The sequence below is a fragment of the Uloborus diversus genome, chromosome 8, assembly GCF_026930045.1.
Source record: "Uloborus diversus isolate 005 chromosome 8, Udiv.v.3.1, whole genome shotgun sequence".
In the NCBI taxonomy this organism is placed as follows: Eukaryota; Metazoa; Arthropoda; class Arachnida; order Araneae; family Uloboridae; genus Uloborus; species Uloborus diversus.
Window position 1 is genome coordinate 95,145,468 of NC_072738.1, and position 20,732 is coordinate 95,166,199.

General features: G+C 31.3%; 1 protein-coding gene across 1 annotated transcript; it reads left to right on the top strand.

Annotated features, from left to right (window-relative positions):
• Positions 1–527: 527 nt before the first annotated feature.
• LOC129227627 (ester hydrolase C11orf54-like) lies at positions 528–20,146 on the top strand. Its single transcript, XM_054862216.1, has 9 exons — positions 528–699; positions 1,270–1,368; positions 2,722–2,795; positions 4,711–4,812; positions 8,082–8,144; positions 11,581–11,670; positions 12,836–12,985; positions 17,707–17,820; positions 19,488–20,146. Exons 1-9 carry the CDS (start codon positions 642–644, stop codon positions 19,659–19,661), a joined length of 924 nt encoding a protein of 307 aa, XP_054718191.1. The 5' UTR covers positions 528–641; the 3' UTR covers positions 19,662–20,146.
• Positions 20,147–20,732: the final 586 nt, after the last annotated feature.

Here is a 20,732-nt window from a genome sequence, read left to right on the forward strand (position 1 = left end):
TTGACTGGAAGTTATATATACACTCTAAAAACTGTTATGTTTAACCCAATTCGAAAGCGAGAAAATTTTGGGGGGGGGATTTGCGCCATTGAGCTTGGGGGGGATGGGCACCCCTGTAGGTGCTATAGGGTCTTCTGGACGCAGGAATTTCTTTGAAACCTTACTTTTATTTACTATAAAGAGACAATGGTAAAAATCATGTAACCGATCCGTCACAATAAATAAAATAAAATATGATTTGATTTTTTTTTTTTGATAGCCGTTTAGAAATTACTTTGAAAAACATGTTTTTGATCTTAATTCTGGATATGAGTGTAGTCATGAGTTAGGTAGAGTCCCTAATAGGGACTCTAGAGTTAGGCAATCGGATGTGAAAACGTTCTACGGACACTGACGTTTACAAACGTCATGGGATCAACCACCGGTTCATCAAGTAGCTCTACTCGAACATGACTAAAGTCTTTTCACTAACCGGCTACATTCTGTCTCTGCAACTTTGACTGAAAATTTATCACTATGTAAACAAACTCTTCAAAATTTTTCCACCTGATAACAACCGGCGTTCAAAAAAGAATTCGTAGGGCATTTATTGGAAAACTTCAAGAAAATATAAATTAAAATTTTTTGACCATCGAATTGGTATGGATAAGTTTCTCAAACATAAACTGTACTTCCCCTCCCTGGAAGAAGTTGCTGGTGGTTTGTATTATACTGAGCATCATTGCGTTTATTTCTTTAAATCTAAACTTTTTTTGTAGACAGTTAAGTTTTATTTATTTGATCGGGTTTTTTTGAAAATATTTTCCTTCTTGCCAAAAGGAACATTGAAAATTTTGTTACGTCTTGCATTGAAGTATTTTTATAAAAAGTTTTCCAAAGTATTAAAATATATTACGTCTTTATATTTCTTTTAAGTATTTTTCTTTTTCTTTTTTTAAAACTATAATCATCTTCATTTCTTTTTCGACATGTTTATTGCTTGAAATTCAAGCCTGGAAAATGCAAGTTGTGTCTTTGGACTTTCTTTAAATGTTTCTCATTCTTTTCGAGCCGTTTCTCTAGTCGAAAATTAGACTGAATTTGTTATTCTGATGCATTCTTTTCAGACATCTATCCTTTTTATTTCCTAATAGTTTGTTTTAAACGTCTGTAAGGAGAAAATTTTTTATCCATCTAAAACTCATTTTATCATATGTAATATTTATTTGATATTTTAATTAAATATATGTAGAACAAAATAAATTCTTTATTTATTTATTTTTTTTTCAGTTCTTGAAAAGGGGTTACAAGAAACATTTACGTCTGTGAGTGTACGTGTGGTAGAATGTCCCAATTTAAAGGAAAAGCCTTTTATGCTGGCTAGTGAAGGTACTTTTGAAAAACAGTAATTCTTCCTTTTAAGCTATATATTTTTAAAATCATTGAATAGTTTGCATAAGCACTTATTTGTCAATCCATTTGAAATCACCCAAAAAGAATAAAATTTGTTGCTTGACATTTTTATTTTCCTAATTTTTTTTACCAATTTTTTCACTACTAAGTGAGTTCAAAAGTGTTGAAAGAAAATTTTTTAGGCTCACGCTTTCTTTTACTTAAGTTTGCTCAGTAGCCGTTTTTGGACCAAAAACAAGTTTTACCTAAATGCATCTAACTCAGTTAATTTTACAGCTATCAAGATAAAATAAAATCCTACATCATCAGAATGATGCCCTAGATATGATTTGCTTGCAAAATATTATTTAAATGATGAGAAAGGTGAAGAAAAAAAGTAGGGTGATGCGATTCATGCATCCACCAATCAATGACAAGTTTCAAAAAAAATTTTTTTTTTGATTGGATGTCGCCCATTTTTACCACAAGGAGGCGCTGAACCCCTGCATCCACTAATCAATAGAAACGTAATGGAAACAGGGTTTCCCTGTAGCACCCTCTTTGTTGCCATGAGTTTTGCCGATTGGACACTGCTTATGAGACTTAAGTGGGGCCATGATTTGGTATATATATAAACATATGTATGTAAAATTCTTCTGTAAATGTTTTATAAACAACTCTTTCTTTTAAAAATGGTTATAATTGTAGAAAAACTCACCTCTTGTATTTTATTTACTGTCTTTTTAGTTTTTAATCGCCTATCAATAATTGATCATTGAACTTTTCATTAGCTTTTTTTATGCCTGAAATTAAAAATGTATTTTTAAGATATTCAACAAGTTAGTTATTACTTAAAGAGTCATGTGTTGTGAAATAATTAACAGGGAAAATATTGAATAGTTATCAAAAAGTATTGCACAGATGTAAGTAGTGGGTCTCTAGATTGAAATCTGTTTTTAAGCAGGCCCAGCTTTTAAAAGTTTTCCTTACATTTTATAGAAAAAACACAACAAAATGTTTACATCAATGCATAATTACATTGTTTCTAAAATCTAGATATCAATTGTAGGGGGGCCTTGAACTCTCAAATAAGGGGCTTGATCTAAAGTTGCAAAAATTTAAATAAGTTTACTTTTGAAGTACTTTTCTTTAGCTTCTACAACTATCTATGTTATATTAAAACCACCCTCAATTGCTTTTCCTTGTGTTCCATATTACTTAATTGTACTATATTTAGCATTGACAATTCTCTTGTGAAACATGTTGCTATTCTTTAGATGTATTTGCAGGTTGAGCTCACGCATTCAAAGCATTTTTTATTTTTTTAAATTTCTCCGTTACCATTTTCAGGATTGTCTGGGAAGACAGCTCTTGCTGATGTTGGTGGTGTTCCATATTTGGTACCTTTAGCTCAAAAGGATAAGGTGTGTAAAACCAAGAAACTTTATATGTGTTAGTCAGACCTAGATAAAAAGTGTTCAAGCTCAAATAGTTTTTAAAAATTTTCTTCCAAGAGAAATGCTGCATGCTTCCTGAATCCTATATTATTGCCAACAGCAAAAATGTAAAATTATGTGCAAGTGGAGTGCTATTATGAGTCCAGCATGTTTGGTAAAACATCATGGATTAGTAAAAAAGTCAAGACATGTATTGAAAGAAAAACTGGAGAAGTTCTTAATTTACCAAACAATACTCAGCCTTTTTCCAAGTAATGATATATGAGCATGCCCCTACATCTAATGAGAAGACTTATTAGGCATTTGAAAATTTAAAAAAGAAAATAATTTTGCAATGTTACAATACCGAATTATCAGCAAAAGTTTTCTGAAAGGTCACATAGACCTTCTATCAGGTAGCCTCTCCACGTAGATAAAGACATGTGATATGCGATAAAGCATGGACATAAACCAAATAAATATTGGTTTTAAATTCCAGGAAACTAATTAAAAGTGAAAATACTAACACAGTGTAAACTGAAAAGAAGATGTTAGGGTGATTTTCTTTATAAAACTTTTTCAAGGAGCAAATGAAAGCTAGTTTCTCCATCCTCATGTTTTTGAAGATTCTAGTTGTTTTTATGTTTTAAAAATTAAAAATATAATTTGGACTTGCAACAAGTTCAAGTACAGTAGACCCTCGTTTTACGCAGTTTCAATTATACACAGTTTAAGATTTGACACCTTTATTTTATTTTACGCAGATGAGTTTCGGTTTTACGCAGATGCAGCAATACAAACAGATAAAATTTTCCCCTCTTTCAAAATCCAAACTCCTAAAGATTTCAGCTTACAAGTAATAATGTGCTGTTTGTCGTGCTAATAATCGAACTTAGGCCACTGGAGACATTTTATGCAATTGGTTCCAGAGCTCTTTCCAGAAGTAAAGTTTTTAAACTCACGAAGTTCAGAATGCACTTGAAGAAGAGTTTTTAGGAGTGACAAAGGAGGACAAGAGCAATGAGGATACTGACATTGATGACACAGAACCAATAAATGTTAACATAGAAAATTTTGAGCCATTCCTTGACAGTAGAAATGATCATTCTGATTTGTTTGTGAAGGAAGATTCTATGATTGAAGATTATATCATGGAAGTGATCATGATTGCATTAATGCTCTCCAAAGAACTACAGAGAAACATTCTTGACTGCCAAAAAACTATCTCAGCCAGCTCTTTTTCACAAACACTAAATTATTTTGTGTGTGTGTGTGTGTGTTTTGTTTTTTTTTTTTTTTGCATGTTGTGCATTGAAATCAATATAAGTACACATTAAACTTATTATACAATTAGTTATCACTAGAATGAAGTATTTTTCTATCTACCGAACCAAATTCTTAGATTAACACTAATATTGAGTCTTAGTTTAAGCGGTTTCAATTTATGCGGCTTTTCCGAGGAACGTAACCCCCGCGTAAAACGAGGGTCTGCTGTTTTTTTATTATTCAAAATAAATTTAGGCAATATTTGTTGTTCTTAGAATTGTTCTTTGTTTCTGGATGTTTTTCTTTCTCTTTATGGTTTATTCCAGTGTTAGATTTGGTTTGTCATTAGCAGGAATGTGTGTGATTTAAAAGTGATGCACTGTGATCTAATGAGAGATTTTAATTCTATATTTTAGATTTAAGATGCCTAAACAGTGATTTAGAATCATTAAGTATACAACATATTAAATTTTTTGCTAGAATATAAAAATATTAACCTAGTAATAATCTTTTTTTTTCTTCAGGGGGGAAGGGGGAGAAAAGTTAAAGGAGAATAATACTAAGTGCATCCTTTTAAATTTATACTTTGATGAATTTGAAAATATGATGTGATTTTTTCTTTTCCTTTCATTTTTAGATTTACGATATGAAAAAAATTGCACAAAAAATTGGAACTCCAAATGCTTTCATTATAGGGGCTGGAGCAGGTCCCAGACATCATATTGGAACAAATTGTGAGGTAGTTTTTATTCTTTTACATTCTAGTTCTGTTACAATACAAATTGTTTATCATTTGTGTACTTTCTTTCTTTCTTTCTTTCTTTCTTTTTTTCTTTTTTTGACTTCATGATTTCAATTGTGCATTTCTTTTAATTCAGTAAAAACTGTATTAATTGATAACAAAATTAGATGAAAAACACAGCTATGTATATATGCCCCCTTGTGAAATCCCCAAGTCAAATTATTGTGAAACATGTACAACTTGAAAGCAGTTATAAGTCTTGTATATTTGCTTTCCTGTTTCTTAAAATGTTACTGTGCTGGAACTTACTAGGATTCAAATGCTTATAAGTATCCCATTCAAGTTGTGGTGTGCAATTAAAAAAAAAAAACCCTGTTTCAAAGCAGTTTTAATTCACTTCAACCTATCGTAAATAACAAAAAAAAAAAAAAATTCTTCAAAGCGATTAAAGAGTCTGTCTCCTTTCTAAGACACTGAATATCTAGAAGCAGAATATAGAATATGATGTGTTGTATGGAAAAACAAAGATATCAGAGGCAAAAAAGTAAAACTAAAAGAGGTATTAAGAGTCAAAATTGCCTGTCAAGTTTGTGCAAATTAATTGTTAACATGGACAGAATGAAAACCGTAAATTTGGGAGACACAGACAATAAGTTTTCCAAAACTAAAAACTTATTGTCTAAAAACTACCGTTACTAAAAACTAAATAGTACTAGATACATTGTGCCCATTAAGCCTAAGTATCGTTGAATTTAATAGCAATACAAACATTAGGGTTGTCCTTAAAAATGAACTTTTGAAATTTGAAAGGCCACACTCCTATTTTTTTTACGGTCTAAAATAAGACTTTCACAAAAATTTCTGACCAAAAAAAAATGTATTTTAGGAGTCGCTACCAAGATTCAAATTTGTGAAAATTCAGCTTTTTTTCCCAAAATTCAAATAAACTTGACTGCAAACAGAAAAAAAAAACATAAATAAAAATCAATACCCTCTGCTGATTACATAGAGAGTCTACCTTCCCCATCGTACAAGGTAAAAGGGAGTCAGATTCAAGTTTAATGATTTGATATTAGATTTTTGGACCATATGGTCAGAGAGCCAGAGTGGTGAATTTTCTTTTCTTTCATTGGGGAATAATAATGGTTTCGCTGTTTTTGTTTTTTCAGGCTCGAACCAGTTGACGGTACGGAAAGCAAAAACGATTATAATGTTATTTCTATGAAACACCATTATTTTGTTGTTGTTTTTCTTTCTCCCTTTTTTTTCTGTAGAAAAAGTAATGTAACAAACGCAATGTGTTGGCTCACGAACAGATTAGACTGCAGTCTGCTACTGTACGAAGTTGAATATATTTCTCTGAAAGTGGATTGCCAATATTTCATTCTTAATTTAGTGTAGACTTAATCAAAGGTTATTTAAAAATTGTTAGTCAAATGGTTTGAAATATTATTATCAAAGTGATACCAGTGTTTTAACTTACAACATTTTTTTTAATGGCATCAAGCAGCAAAACGCCCGTTTCAGCAAAAAAAATCTATGGATATTTGGCTTGTTGGTCAAACATCAACATCACTGTGCCAAGCAAAACTGCCATCTAAAAGAGAAGTTCTCAGCATTTTTTTCCATTATTAAAATGCTTTAAATCTAAATACTTGAGATTCTGCTCATTGTGAAGCTATAGTGATGTACTTCATGTTTAGGAAAAGGCTATGATTCCCACTAGAAAAAAAATCATGTTGTAGATAAAATTGAAGGACTTTTTCAAGACTGGCAAAAGCTCAAACAGAAGAAAGAAAATAAAGCTAAGTGCTCAGAAGGTTTGAAACAGAAAAATGACAAATGGAGACAGTCTTTACCAGAACTGTTTTATATTGCTCATGCTAACACTCTTAATATGATCCATATCCAAGAAGGTATAAGTCTTCTTTACGCTCTTGAAATGTATCTATTCAGAGATCAATTTGAACTTTCCGAACAAGAAAAAACTGGCATTCATGACATATTCTCATTTGTAGTAAAATGCTATGTAAAGAGTTGGTTTCAAGTAGCAGCTGCTTGTTTATCCCCAAAAAAATGATTTGCAACTCTTAAAAAAACTAAAAGAGTATGAAAAAAATTAATTATGAGGTTTCAAAGTGTGTAATGAACAAGTTTGTTCGCCATTTGTGGTATCTATCAGAGGAAATCGTCACTCTTGCATTTTTTGACTATTGTGTTCCTCAAGAAATGAAAGGGAAGATGGTGGATGCTTTAAAAAGAAAAGGAGATGATGAACCCTTAAAGAGAGCATGAATAGATCCAGATGGAGTCCTTAAAAAGGGTTTGAATGATTTTGCATTGAGCAACACAATGCAGTTTTTTAAAACCTTGAGTATATCTTCAGAATTTTTACAAAAAACAAAATGTGACAGAAGGGAAATAAGACAAACTCTACAAGCAAAGTAAAGAGATTTTTAGTTCATTGAAAGTTGTAAATAATAGGACTAATGGAAGAATACAATAAACTTCTTACAAAAGATGAAGATGAAAAGCAACACTTGCTACTGTCAGTGAAACAGTTCAGAAGCAAATTTCCGGACTCTAAAAAAGCTCCTTATTTTCTTAAAAGGTAATATACTGTGATTTGGTTTTTCATCTATGTTATCGAAGAGAAAGAGTGTTTTGAAATCTTACTAGATGTGTTTAATTATAAATTGTAAGAAATGTTTAATAAAAACTTGTTTTTACTAAAAATGTGACATTTCAAAAAAATTTCTGAAAATTCAAAAGTTTCAGCTGTGGTACTAACTCCTAAAATATGTCTCAAAAAATTACTGTAATTCTTTTTTATGTACTAGATCAAAACTAGGGGTGGCCTGTTGAAAATTTACAATTTTATTTTTTCATATAAGGACCACCCTAATAAACATCTTAGCTAAGATGTATAATAAAATTATGTTGACTATCCCTATGCTTGTTTCATCACTCTGATCATGCAGCCGTTCTTTTCTTTCTTTTTTTAAAATGAATTATGTTTTGTTTGAGCAAAAAAAAAGCAAAAAGTCCTTGTTTCATTTTTGTAATTGAGATAGCATTTTTTCACTTTGCGAAAAATGTGACCTCAACGGAAATCCTATATCATACTACTAACTTTTAGTAATTGAAAAATAAAGAACTTTATGTGTAACTTATATTTGAATATTATTACTTACTTTCGTATACTTTTACTAAAAGTGTTATAAGTTGTACTTTTTGACTGTATAAATCTGTTCATTTTTTTCTAGATGATGGCAAATATAAAATTAGATCCAGAGTTTAATAATACTCATATAGCTAAAATAGGAAAGGTAAGATTATATAAAAAAAGCATTCTTTTTTTTAACCTTTTTTGTTTCCTATTAATTGCTAAAATATTTACTTCGTATGCATTTCATTCAGTTATACGTAATGTTATGTAAAATACCTAAACGAAGAAGTACATATTTGTTCTTAAAATGAAGTGTGGCTTTCAGCTGCTCTGTCGACGCCCTATCAAAGTCAACGATGATGTCAAAAGGTTTTCCTTTAAGCACAGTTTTTATTTTTGGGAAGAGCCAGAAATCATGTGGTGCTGAATTCGGAGTGTATGATGGATTGGGACAAACAGGAACAAAACACTTTTCCCAGCCAAAAAACTTGTGCACCATCTTCTTTCAGTTCATCACTCAAAAGTCTGGGAACAAATTTTGCCTTCATTCGTCTCATTTGCAACTCATTAGTTAAAATGCTTTGAATAGAACCGTATGAAATGTAAAGATCTTCTGGTAGCTTTTAAATAGTCATTTGTCTGTTTGAACGAATCATTGTTACCACTTTTTGCACATTTTCTTCTGTTTTTGAGGTTACTGGACGTCCCGCACACTTTTCGTCTTCAACAGTCTCATTTCCACTTTTAAATCGGTCATACCACTTGTATGCAGTCTTCAGAGTTACATTATCACTGTGCACAAATTTTAACATTTTGTGAGCTATTTTGCAGTTTAAAGCAAAATTTAATGTTAATACGTTGTTTGAAATCCATGTTGCGCGAAAGACACAATAAACTGAACCTCACTCTAGCTGCTCTGGCAGCTGACTGACAACTTCGAATGTGTTACAATTCATCCCTGCTAGTCTCAGATGATCACGCTTCTGGACAAATTGCAGCAAATGGATGTAGCTTCAGCAGTTGCTGCTATAAAAATTCATTCAATGTACTTTTTGATCACACCTGGTATGTATAAAATAGATTTTAATCTCGCTAGACCTCTTCTCCCCCTGGACCTCATCGCTGAGTATATTGTTTTGATTGCTTTAAACAATGTCCCCTTCTCCTGGTTTGCCCCCTCTCCTATTGTGCAAAAATTTAAGCCATTAACATCTTTCGTTTTGATACATTTTAACAACTGAATCATGGCCCCCCTGACTCTCCTTTGCTCAAGATTATACATATTAAGTCTTTTAAGTAAGGTACCATATCTAATTTGCTATTATTATTACTTATATTGTGTACTAAATCTATAAACTGATCTAGTTATGTGTGAAATAAAATGTTACAAATGCAGGGGTCTGTCCAGGATTTTTCACAGGGTCCGTTTTTTGTGAAAAATCAAATAATTTTGTGAAAAATGAATTAATTTTGTGAAAAATAAAATTATTTCGCAAAAAAAAAAAAATTTTTGTTAAAACGAAATTTTAGAATTTAGAGACGGCACAAACTGCATCAATTAAACTTAAAGTTAAGTGTTTTCCTCTATGTCGAGAATATCATTCTGGAGTGTTTTTTATGTCGTTCTGGACATTTAGTGAGGGGGGGGGGCATCGCTCTCTCAAGTATCAACATTTATCTACCATTCTACATTATGTTAAATTATACTAGAAACATTTCTGTACAGTATTTAAAATATTTGTAACAAAAAAAAAAATAAAATAAAATAAAATTCAGACAAGGGTTCAGCATTTTTAACTTTTTGGTCCAAGAGACTAGACTCTTAAAAAGCACAGAATTTCGTTTAAAACTTATAAATTCCGTGATTTTAACAACATTTTAGAGTCCTATGATAAACATTTCCGTAATATCTGTGGACACAGTTGAAGCAAAAAAAAAAAAAAAAATAAAAAAAAAATAAAAAAAAAACCATCTATATCTACCCACATAAAAGAAAATTGAATTTTGCTTTAAAAACTTGAAATGAGAGTTCTAACAAAAATAAAAAGACTTATTTGCATCCTAATAAAGCGAAGTTAGCTTGAAAAAAGAACAAAATATGATTCTCATATCGGATGTTAAAAGATGCATTTTTCAAAGTGTAGACATCTAAAAAACAAAAAAAAAAAAAAAAAAAAAAAAAACGGGATTTAAAAGAGTTTATTTAAAGTTAATCATCTTTGTTAGCGTCGAAAAATCCAAACCCATATTATTTTCTCCGAAAATAAGATAAACATCGCACCGCACTGCACCTTAAAAACGCAAATATTGTCAAGCTGATAAAATGATGAGAATTTTTTCTAATCAAGTCATTATAAAGGATCAGACTCCTGGTGATAATTTTGAAGTTGGTAACCCTATCTGAAGCGACCATATTTCCCCCCCACCCTTACTATGCTTTTGCAGTTTTAAGCTCATTTCGCAGATATATATTATTATTGTTTATTAAATCATGAGCGGGGAGAAAAGTGCTTACCAACGCCTTTTCAGAAAAGTTTACAACAACACCTCAGAAAGTTTACAACAACACCGCTGCTAATTAGCTGTGATAAAACAAACAACAAGCATGTATTTATTTGGCAGTAGCAATTATTTATCGTTTGCAGGAACATCACAAGAGTGCCGTTTTTTTTTCTTTTTGAGCAATCACGATTGCTTATTGTTCTCATTTGACTGTTTTGATGTCCTATCTTTTTATTTTCCCACCGCCACCCTCCGCACCCTGTCACCGTCGAGCGACTCCTCACGATGCTGCTCCTATAGCGAAAGTCGTCTCCAGGTTGCATCCATGTCCTACACACACGCGCATACATACGCAGCTACACACACACACACGCACGCACACATACACACAACTACCCAAACATTCATGCCTGCACACTGACACAAACACATATGCCTACACACACATACACATACCCCCCCCCACACACACACATACACACATTCATATGCACAACTACTCACACACTTATGCCAGCACACAGACAAACACACATGACTACACACACATACACATACCCCCACACACAAACACACATGCCTACATACACACACTTGTGATTGCGAAAAACATAATTTGAATTCAAGATGTCAAAATTCAAATAATTTTTTTTTTCTTTTGCAAATTTAGACGATTTTGTATAAGCTGATCCCTCTAGTTTGACTTCAGAAAAGGATACAAAAATTATCGGTTTATACACAGAAGTATGCGTTTTCTTGCTTTCACATTTGCTCTTTCAATAAACAATTTGTGAAAGATACGATCTTGTTTATCAGAATTTTGTGAAGGGTCCGTTTTGGTTGATCCGGATTTTGTGAAAGGTCCGTTTTGGTTGATTGGGATTTTGTGAAGGGTCCGTTAACGGACCCAAATATCCTCTGGCCAGACCCCTGAAATGGTATTCTTCTTTTGGAGGTATATGTGTGTGGTCCACCATAGTTATCTTATCTAGTTTTCTGATGTAAGTTATGTGCTGCAGCAAATGCTGTATACACTAAGCTATTTTCATGCATTAATTTTCCATCGTCATGAAGTGTTTGTTCTCTTTTTTTAGGAAAAGGATTATGAATTAATTCAATTAAAAGACAGCTCAGAGTTCTGTCTTCTGGGGAATCTTTTTATATCTGAAGGAAAACCTGGCAAAGTAATGCTTTATTCATTTCTGTTAATACTCTTCTTTTTTCTGAACTGTATTTTTCATTTTTGTTTGAAATTTATCTATTTTTACTTTCAATTAATTATTTTTGTTATTACTTAATAGTTTTCATTACCTTTTTATGGATTTTAAGAAAATGTGTGCTATTATGAAAATAATAATGCAAGTTTGCTTTTTTTCTTTCGGAGATTTATTTTAAACAGAGTACTATGTATGCATATTTGAATAAAACATATATACAATGAAAAATACATTTATAGGTTTAAAGTACATCAGTTTAATTTGTGCACTCTCTTACGCAGCATTTTTCTGTTTTGTATAGGGTGTTTTTTACATTGATGTTAATCTTACTTTTGCAATGCTTAGCAAAAAACTTGCATCTCAAAGTAGTTTCTTTAAGAAAAATGGTCACCATTGCAACTAATTTTAAGTCAGGTTTGTGCTTATAACTCTGTTCTCCATAATCTATTGCATAAGCTGATTTTATACCAAAATATTTTTATTTGTTACCTTTTATATTCAAATTGCTTGCAAATTCTGACCATTTTTTCTTTTTAACAACTTTTTTTTTTTTTTTTTTTGCTTCTAAGAGAATCCCACTTTTTTCTTTGATATTTGCAAATAATAATAGTATTAATTATAATAAAAGAAAAATTTCTAATTAACTTGCCCTTGTATTTTTTAACTTCCCCTAAAAATGTTTAAAGTGTATTATTATGCTTAAACATTTTAAGGAGAGTAATTAAATGTTATTCTACAGTTAGTAAAAGTAGTAAGGAGACAAATAAATGTTACTCATACTTTGTAATATTTATTTTAATCATGTTCTACATAATTAATGAAAAATGATCAAATAAGTTTTATGCTACAATATAATTAAAGTGAAAAAATAGCACAGCGTAAATCAAGCACAAATTCTCAACGAAATACAGAAGCTATAATAATATAATAGCTATTTCATAAAAATAGCTATATGCTGTTTTTTTCTTTCTTTCTTTTTTTTCTCTCTCTCTTTTTTTTTTTTTTTTTTTGAGATTTTGAGCTTTATTTACATTAATTTTTCACTTTAATTATGTATTACATGTGTAAACTTTGCTACTTTTAATCTTTTGAAACACTGTGCAAATAATTTTCTAATTTATCTTTGAAATAGGTTATACAAGTATTAGCCCAAAAAAGGAAAGGCCCAGAGAACTTTGTTAGTGCAATGCGTAAAGTTTTAGCAAAGGAATATGGTGTGAAACCAGTTGGAATGGGAGGTGTTTTTGTAATCAAAAGTGGAAAAGCAAAGTTGCATATTATGGTAAGCTAAAGCTGTTGATGCACATTTTAAATTCATCTAAGTTGGAAATTTTAAGCCAATTTTGTCATTTTTAAACTGAAACTACACTTTTGAAAATAAAACATGAGAATGAAAAAAAAACTGAAGACGGAGTTGTAAATCACTTGTTATACTTACTTTTTCAAAATTAATCGAGGCAGCTGCTGAAGGTGGTAGCTTGTGCAATAAATGTATGACGAGGTATTGGTAAAAATTACTCATTGGTTAAGTACTCCTTATTAATTCAGAATATTGGTTGTCTTCCCTCAAATTGAATTAAGTGTACAAGTGAAGTATATTGCTGCAAAAGAAGATATCTCCAATTTTATTTCTTGCTTAAATGCGTTCTTTAGTTTTTTCAGTGCAATGCTCAGGTAGACCAACAACCTGAGACAATCAAAGAGTTTCAAAACGGTCTAAACAAAACAAGAAAAGTTACTGTAACTAATATTTTTTGTATGGAAAGATATATGAATTTTTCTTTATTTTTGGGAGGGGCGGGGGTGGAATACTTACTTTTGCAGCTACTGTGAAATCACTTTACAACAAACTCTAAGGCACTGATAAAATATATCATTGTAACAGAGTCATCTTAAAACTTGCTTTATTTTTATAAAAGTTTTAATTTCACAAATCTACACTCTACTATAATTAAATCCACAACAGTTTCCATTGCTAACTACCTATAATATAATTAAACACATTATTTATTCTGAAAAGCAAAAAGAAAAATACTGAACACTGAACTTTTATTGATTGGTCATAATCACAAAAAGTATTGCTATCTTCTTTTGTACGAGACATTTGGTGCAGGGTGCATTACGTTTGGTGCGCAGAAATAGACTGCATGGCTAGGCACTGACTTTTGTTGTCACACATCAACTTACGTTTCAGCATGAGTGGATTTCCACCTTGAATGGCTCTGTATTGAAGTACAAATGGAGTTTTCACTTTACAACTTGTGAAAGTTGTTGTGTAGTTTCTAAAAACAGCATTAAGTATAAAATAATCAAACAGACTTTGAAAAAAACATTTCGTTGTAACAAATTTTTAAAAAAATCGGTTTATTAAAACGGAATTTTTCATACATTATCTTAGTAGGTTTTAAAACAGGACCGAGCGTTTTGTTAGTTGTAATGGATGTAGACATGTAAAATTTCCCGAAATTTTGAAGTGGGGGAAAAAACTGGTTTTTTACCTGTTTTTTTGGGAAAATTTGGAAAAAATGGAAAAATTGATTTTTTATGAATAAAAATAGGGTTTCTTAATAGATCTATGTTTCTTGGAACATATGAAGGGTTAAGCATTAAAAAATTTATGCAATCCACACATCTTCGTTTTCTTCTTGACAGAATCACACATAAAAGTAAGTTTAACTAGAAAAAGAAAAAGAAAAACTTTTTGTTTTATAACTGAGAGCTTTCTTGGTCAAACACCAGAAATAAGTCAAGTCGTTATTCAACCAATAATATTGTGTAATGTGTGTCTAATTATAACAATTACATTTTCTATTTTAAATCACCTTTGAAACTTGAAATAATAATTGTAATTTTTGACTTTCAAACATGATTGATATTGTTTAAAAGAAAAATAAGTATTATTCCCCTTCCTTACTATATAACTTTACTATCTGAAAATGAAAGCTATTGAGTTTTGATTTTTTCCAATCCAGTCTAAGTCCAAATCAAAACTAAATTTTTTTTTTTTAAATTTCAACAGTAACCCCAAATCCCTGCATAATAATTTCTAAAACTGAACCAGAACTTAAACTGGAGTTTCAGTTTATTCATACGGTTGTGCTAAGCACAATAGTAAAAGAAGTCATACCTACACTTTTCAACAAAACTGAGTTATTTTAACCAAATTTTTCTCTATTTCGTATTTTACTTAATAAAATGTTTCTGGGTCATTGCATCTAGCTTATACAATTAAAAACTAAGCATATGTACCTATGTATCTAAGGTCCAATCTTCCTCTCCCGAACAACAGTGAACTGACCATCGAACGAGGTATCAATGGATTCGTAATCTTTCCTTCTTCATGTTTGGCTATTTAACATATTCCTCCGATAATAATTAACGGAGATATCAATTAAAAACTATTAATTATGACACTTAGATTTCGACATAAAATCCCAATTTTTCGAAGGCTTTCCTCCATTCAAATTTCCTTCATTCAGTGTCATCTCAACTTTCTACAACAATGCTCTTATTAAAATTTATAGTGTGAAGCATAGACCAAGGCCCCACTCAATAGCGTATGGTAAGCGCCAGCGCCATTAATTGGGGCCATGCATAGACATAGAATAAGAGTAGACCAAGCTTTTTCCCTCTTGCTGATGAAGAAAATTGGTTCATAGATGTATCATGTGACTGGTGTGGGGGCTTGGCAAAAACTTTGGCAGCATGGTTGCTAGATGGCAGCATTTTCTATAGTTTGGCACTCGACATTTATTTTAAGACGGAATCGATTTTCATCAGTTTTTTTTTCTTTCCCCAATGTAGAGATTGAACCATTTCTCTTTTAGTTATGAATTATTTTGACATTAGTAATTCATTTTAGATAAGTTTTCAGTAACTTTTATTTCATTTGAAACTGATCATTTTAAGCGTAATGTTATGTGTTAACTAAAAGAATTCGCCGCAAACATGTTGAAACAAATTGCCGTCTATATTATGCTGAAACATACTGCCTATACTGAAGTTCTTGCAATAGTGAAAGAAATTAAGGGGTACTACGTTTCTAATGAATGCCAAACGAATTTAGAATTTCAAAAATTTGTTGTCTGCGGAAGTTGTCCACCGTAAGCTATACTAGATAGTAGCCAATTTAGAAATCCGCCACTGTAGTAAACTTAAAACTGAATTATTTTCCCACTTTACTTTCTGAAATCAATATAATATCAATAAGTTGTTTTCTCAAAATGAGCTTGGTGTTTTAAACTGTCTAAATAACGAAATAACGTCAATACATTATTAAACAGATGTCACCACAAATAAATAGGAATCAAATTTGACTATCTTGGAAATTTTTAAATTTCAACATAGAAATACGAACTATTTAAAGGCAGTATATGTATGTAAAATAGAAAACTAAAAATCAAGCTTGTTTTCAGTTTAAAAGGAGTCTTTCAAATTGGTGGGAAAAAATTCGCCAACATTAAAACTAACTTTCTAACACTTAAAAACCTTTCCTTTGGAAAATTGCTTTTGCCCATTTATTTTTTTTCTTGCCGAACCCCGTACATTTGGTTCGCACAGTCAGCAGAAACATAGTTGTGTGATTAAAGTTATGATTGTTTATTTTATGAAGAAGGAAAATAAGTTCTTCAATAAGGATACAGTGAAACCTGTGTAAGTTGACCACTTGCGGTGCAGTACTTTGGTGGTCAACTTAGACAGGTGGTCAACCTATAGAGGGTAGTAACAAAAACTGTTTTTTTTTTTGTCATTTCTTCCCCCATGCATTAATTTTTTAACTAATTGGAATACTTTAAACTCCATTTCATTGTTTAACATTAACTTTAAGACAATAAGTAAAATGGTTTAAAATATTTTTAGAGATTATTTACCAGAATGACGCGTAAATTATCATACAAATTCAAAATGTCTGTAAATCGATCGAAGAGAAAAAATGTCTCATTGCTTATGAAAAACTACTTACTTGACATGAACAATTCCTAAAAATTCATAATAAGTCAAAAGTGACTTAAATTCTTTGATTTTTTTTCTTGTACATTTGTAACAATAGTAATCTACTTTTCAACAAAATAACTTCTTAATGAAGTTTGGTGCATTTTCTGGGACTTAACATAAACCCAATGTTTTTAGATAGAAACATAAAGATTCATTGGTGTTTTTAAAAATGTTTGGTTGCTTATTTGATGCATAACTGATTACACTTTTAGTACAATCTAATGCTTTTGCCAAGTGGTCAACTTACAAAGGGTTTTTTACAATACTCCAAACCAAAGCTGGTGTATATTAGTGGTCAAGATAGACAGGTGGTCAAGATAGAGAGGTGGTCAAGTTACAGAGGTTTTCCTTCATTATATAAGATAGGACTAATTCCGCTCCTGACAAAAGCGGTCAATTTAGACAAGTGGTCAACTTACAAAGGTGGTCAACTTTACAGGTTTTACTGTATTGGTTTAATTTTTTTTACGAAAGGTATAAAATGTTTTTTGATTTATATGCAAATTATATTATCACATAACAACTTCCGTTATCAAAGTTAGACAGTATTTTAACATACAAGAAGGAGTGGGGGCAGGAAATTGCATCAGAATTTAAGTATGAGAAATTTCTAATCACTTTTTGCTGAATCGCCGAAGGCACTTCCTGTTTACAGCGAGTTCCCAGCCAAGGTTGGCCAAGGCCGCATTCCAAACTGCTAAAACCCGGCAAAAGCGACAGTTATTTTGAAACGGACATGAAAAAGGAACCAACTTAGTAGATTTTCCAATTATAAGTCAATCTTCTTAAAATCTTGTTATTTGTCATTTAGCACATGACTTTTTATGCATATAATATAAAAGCATGATTAATATATTTTAAATAATGAAAGGTATTTTCTTTTTAAAAAGAAAAGGTATAAATATGAGTTAATTATAATAAAACATGTCGCAACATTTTAATAAATCATAAAACATGTTGTGACACTGACCCCACAATATTGTTTTAAAACTTATTGTTCTTTTTTAGCCTGATTATTCAGAGAAGCCATTGAATAGTGATGATGATGTCAACAACTGGCTAAAGTTTTTTGATTTACCTGCACCTCTCTCTTGCTTGAGTACATTTGTCTCTTGTGATCCTGTAAGTTTGCTTCTTGTTGTTTAAAAGTTGGTTTTGAAATTTATAGGACTTTTTATATTTAATCCGTATTAAAAAAAAAAAAATCTTTGCAAGCCATGTGCTGATGTGTATTGCCCATTATGCCTTCTCCTATAATATTGAATAGAAAAAAAACCTAAATACTAAATTCATCTTAATTTAATAGACTACTTTTAAATCAACTTTAAATTGGTGAAGAGCAGTGGGTGAAGACAAATTTCTATTAAAATTATGTTCTCAGATAGTCAAAATAGTATAGTTACCAAAATTGTAAATAAAATCCCAAGCATTGATTGTAAAATTTGTGAGATAAAAAACTCATGATGAAATAATTTATAAAGAGGAGTATTTGGTGAAGAAAATTAAAAAATCTCAAAAATTAATGCTGGATATGAAACGAAGAAGAATGATAGCTGCATCATTAACTTAAACTCTTGGTTTCTCAGAAATAAAGACTATGTATGTAGAATTATCTGTATACAAAATTTTGATTTAGCAGTTATTGTATGACAAGTAAAAGAGTAAATGCTCTAACTAAATACGGATTAAGTTATTTCTTCTAGAACTATTTTTTTTCATAGCTGTTCACCTATGCTACCATTTTGAATCTTGAAACCAGGCAGTCATTTAAGGTCATCAAGGGCTGCCACTACCTCCCTCTCACCTTTGAGAAATTAATGCATTGGGATGTGGGTTATGATGTTTTAAATGTATTGAGAATGTTATACCCTTTCCCTTCCATCCGAAAAAAAAAAAAAAAACTGAAATGATGGGCTTGATTAAACTTATATCTCACTATACCTGGGGCAAGCCAAACCTGGCAGCATCATAAAGGTGTGATTAGGATCTGTATAGCCTTCCCAATGCTGCCCCAGCTTAGCTTTGCACCAACTGTACTGCTGTGCTAAGCACAGGACATTTTTTTTATCAAAATTGAGATACAGTCATCAAGTGATTCTTTGTCTCATATTTTACCGGAATACAATGGTTTATGGTCATTTGTGAATGAGAAATATTTTCAGAAAGAATTCCGAAAAACTTGCATTTGTATCAAATACATGGAGGCAAACAACTTTAAATGGCAATTTCTCATTTTGAACTTGGATGCAGCGACTTGCAAAGAAATTTTGAGACCTGTCATAAATGACTTTTGCACCCCTCCCCCCCCCCCCCATATTGTTTAAACCGTGGGTGCCCATATGCAAAATTCTAAGCGGGGGCTCAGAAATTTTCCCAATGGTTTAGCAGAACATTTTCCCCATGGAAACCAATTTCAGTACAAGTTAGAGATATTAAAATTTGACATTTTTAATAACTTATTCATTGATGGATAGAAAAGATTTTTTTTTTACATTTTTGCAAAGAAAAAAAACACCAAAAGCAAGGAAGTTCTCATCTCAAAGGGGGCTCGAACCCCCCTATATGGGCGCCCTTGGTTCGCACCTATATTTCACCCCTCATTTTAAAAATATTTGCCCCCCTTCAGGCTGGGGCTCGAGCCAACAGGTGTCCCCCCCCCTGCACTTCCTACCCTGTGCTGTGCATGCCCCTGCACGGCAGTATAGTCTCTTATGATCAAAAATAGTTTTTATATTTTCTTTAAATAAAATGCTTATTGAATAGTGATCTGTCATTTTTATGTTCTATAGGGTTTGGATTTAAGGATTGAGCACACACATTGCTTCAGCGATCATGGTGTAGGAGGCCATTATCATGAAGATACTACCCCTGATTGTGTGGATTATGAAGGATACTTTAATGTAGCTGATTTCATGTACCGATTTGACCCGCCTTCTGTTACTCACCAAATTGGGCGTGACTAAGTTTTATCTTCTGAAAAAAATGTTTTTTGTCAAGTGATAAGTGATTATTTTCTAATTTAAAAAAGTATTTTTTAAAATTTTTTCATATCTGTGCCAAAAAAAAAGCCCACTTAACTTTTAAAAATTTTTATATTCCATATTATAAGGCTATTAATATTGTGATATGTTCATGTGTATATCTCTACTAATTAAAATGATTGTTAAAGGTTTTTAAAAAAATGATAGTTGCATGTTTTTGAAAATATGATGAATTTTGACATTGTTATAAATATTTATTTTATCAATAAAACTGTTAGAGATTGACTGCTTGAGAGTATTTTAAATACTGAAGTATTTTGTACTGTATAATTTAGTTTTGATATTATGAAATACCAACATAAGTTTTATAGCAATTTTACTGAGAAAAAATTTAATAATGATAGAATGGATTATTTTATGAATGAAAGAATATGAAATACACAGAAGATACAATTTTATGTATTCTACATAATTTAAATAAAAGATATTTTTCTAAAACAAATTGTCTATTCATTTACCTGTTTCTTGAGTACCCTTTCTTGAGTAATAATAAATAAATAAATATGTGTTGAAGAGTAAATAGCAGTTAAAATTACATATGCTGATGAAAATCGTATGAGTTAACTTTACTCAGGTAATTGTCATTCAAAAAGTTCACATCTAAAAGGGGTTCCTTGTAACCCTGAAACATGCATATGTGATTTTTATCGCAACTCTTAACGTCAATTTTTTATTGATAATATCCTTTATGTACACTTTGTATAGCTCTGAAAATTATTCAAAAAGTTGAATTCGTTTCAAGCTCCCCATGGGCACACATACACTGCAGAGTATGGGTCTAGATTCAAGTCCCTGCAAGGACATGAATGTTCAATAGAAATCATGTACTAGTTGTTTGGTGCCCACTTAAACTAGGTGCCTCCTACAATCCATAGGGACGCTTTGTGCTCACTGGATGAGCCTAAAAAGTGCATAAGAGGTCAGCTGAGTTAAAAACTTTTATAATGATCTAAAGCAGGGGTTCTCAAACTTTTTTGACTCGTGGCACCCTTT

Coding starts and splice junctions, on each gene's coding strand:
- LOC129227627 (XM_054862216.1), top strand. CDS start 642: ATGGATAAGTTTCTCAAACATAAACTGTACTTCCCCTCCCTGGAAGAA. Junction 2,796..4,710: donor CTTTAGCTCAAAAGGATAAG/GTGTGTAAAACC, acceptor TTTCATTTTTAG/ATTTACGATATGAAAAAAAT. Junction 11,671..12,835: donor CTGAAGGAAAACCTGGCAAA/GTAATGCTTTAT, acceptor TCTTTGAAATAG/GTTATACAAGTATTAGCCCA.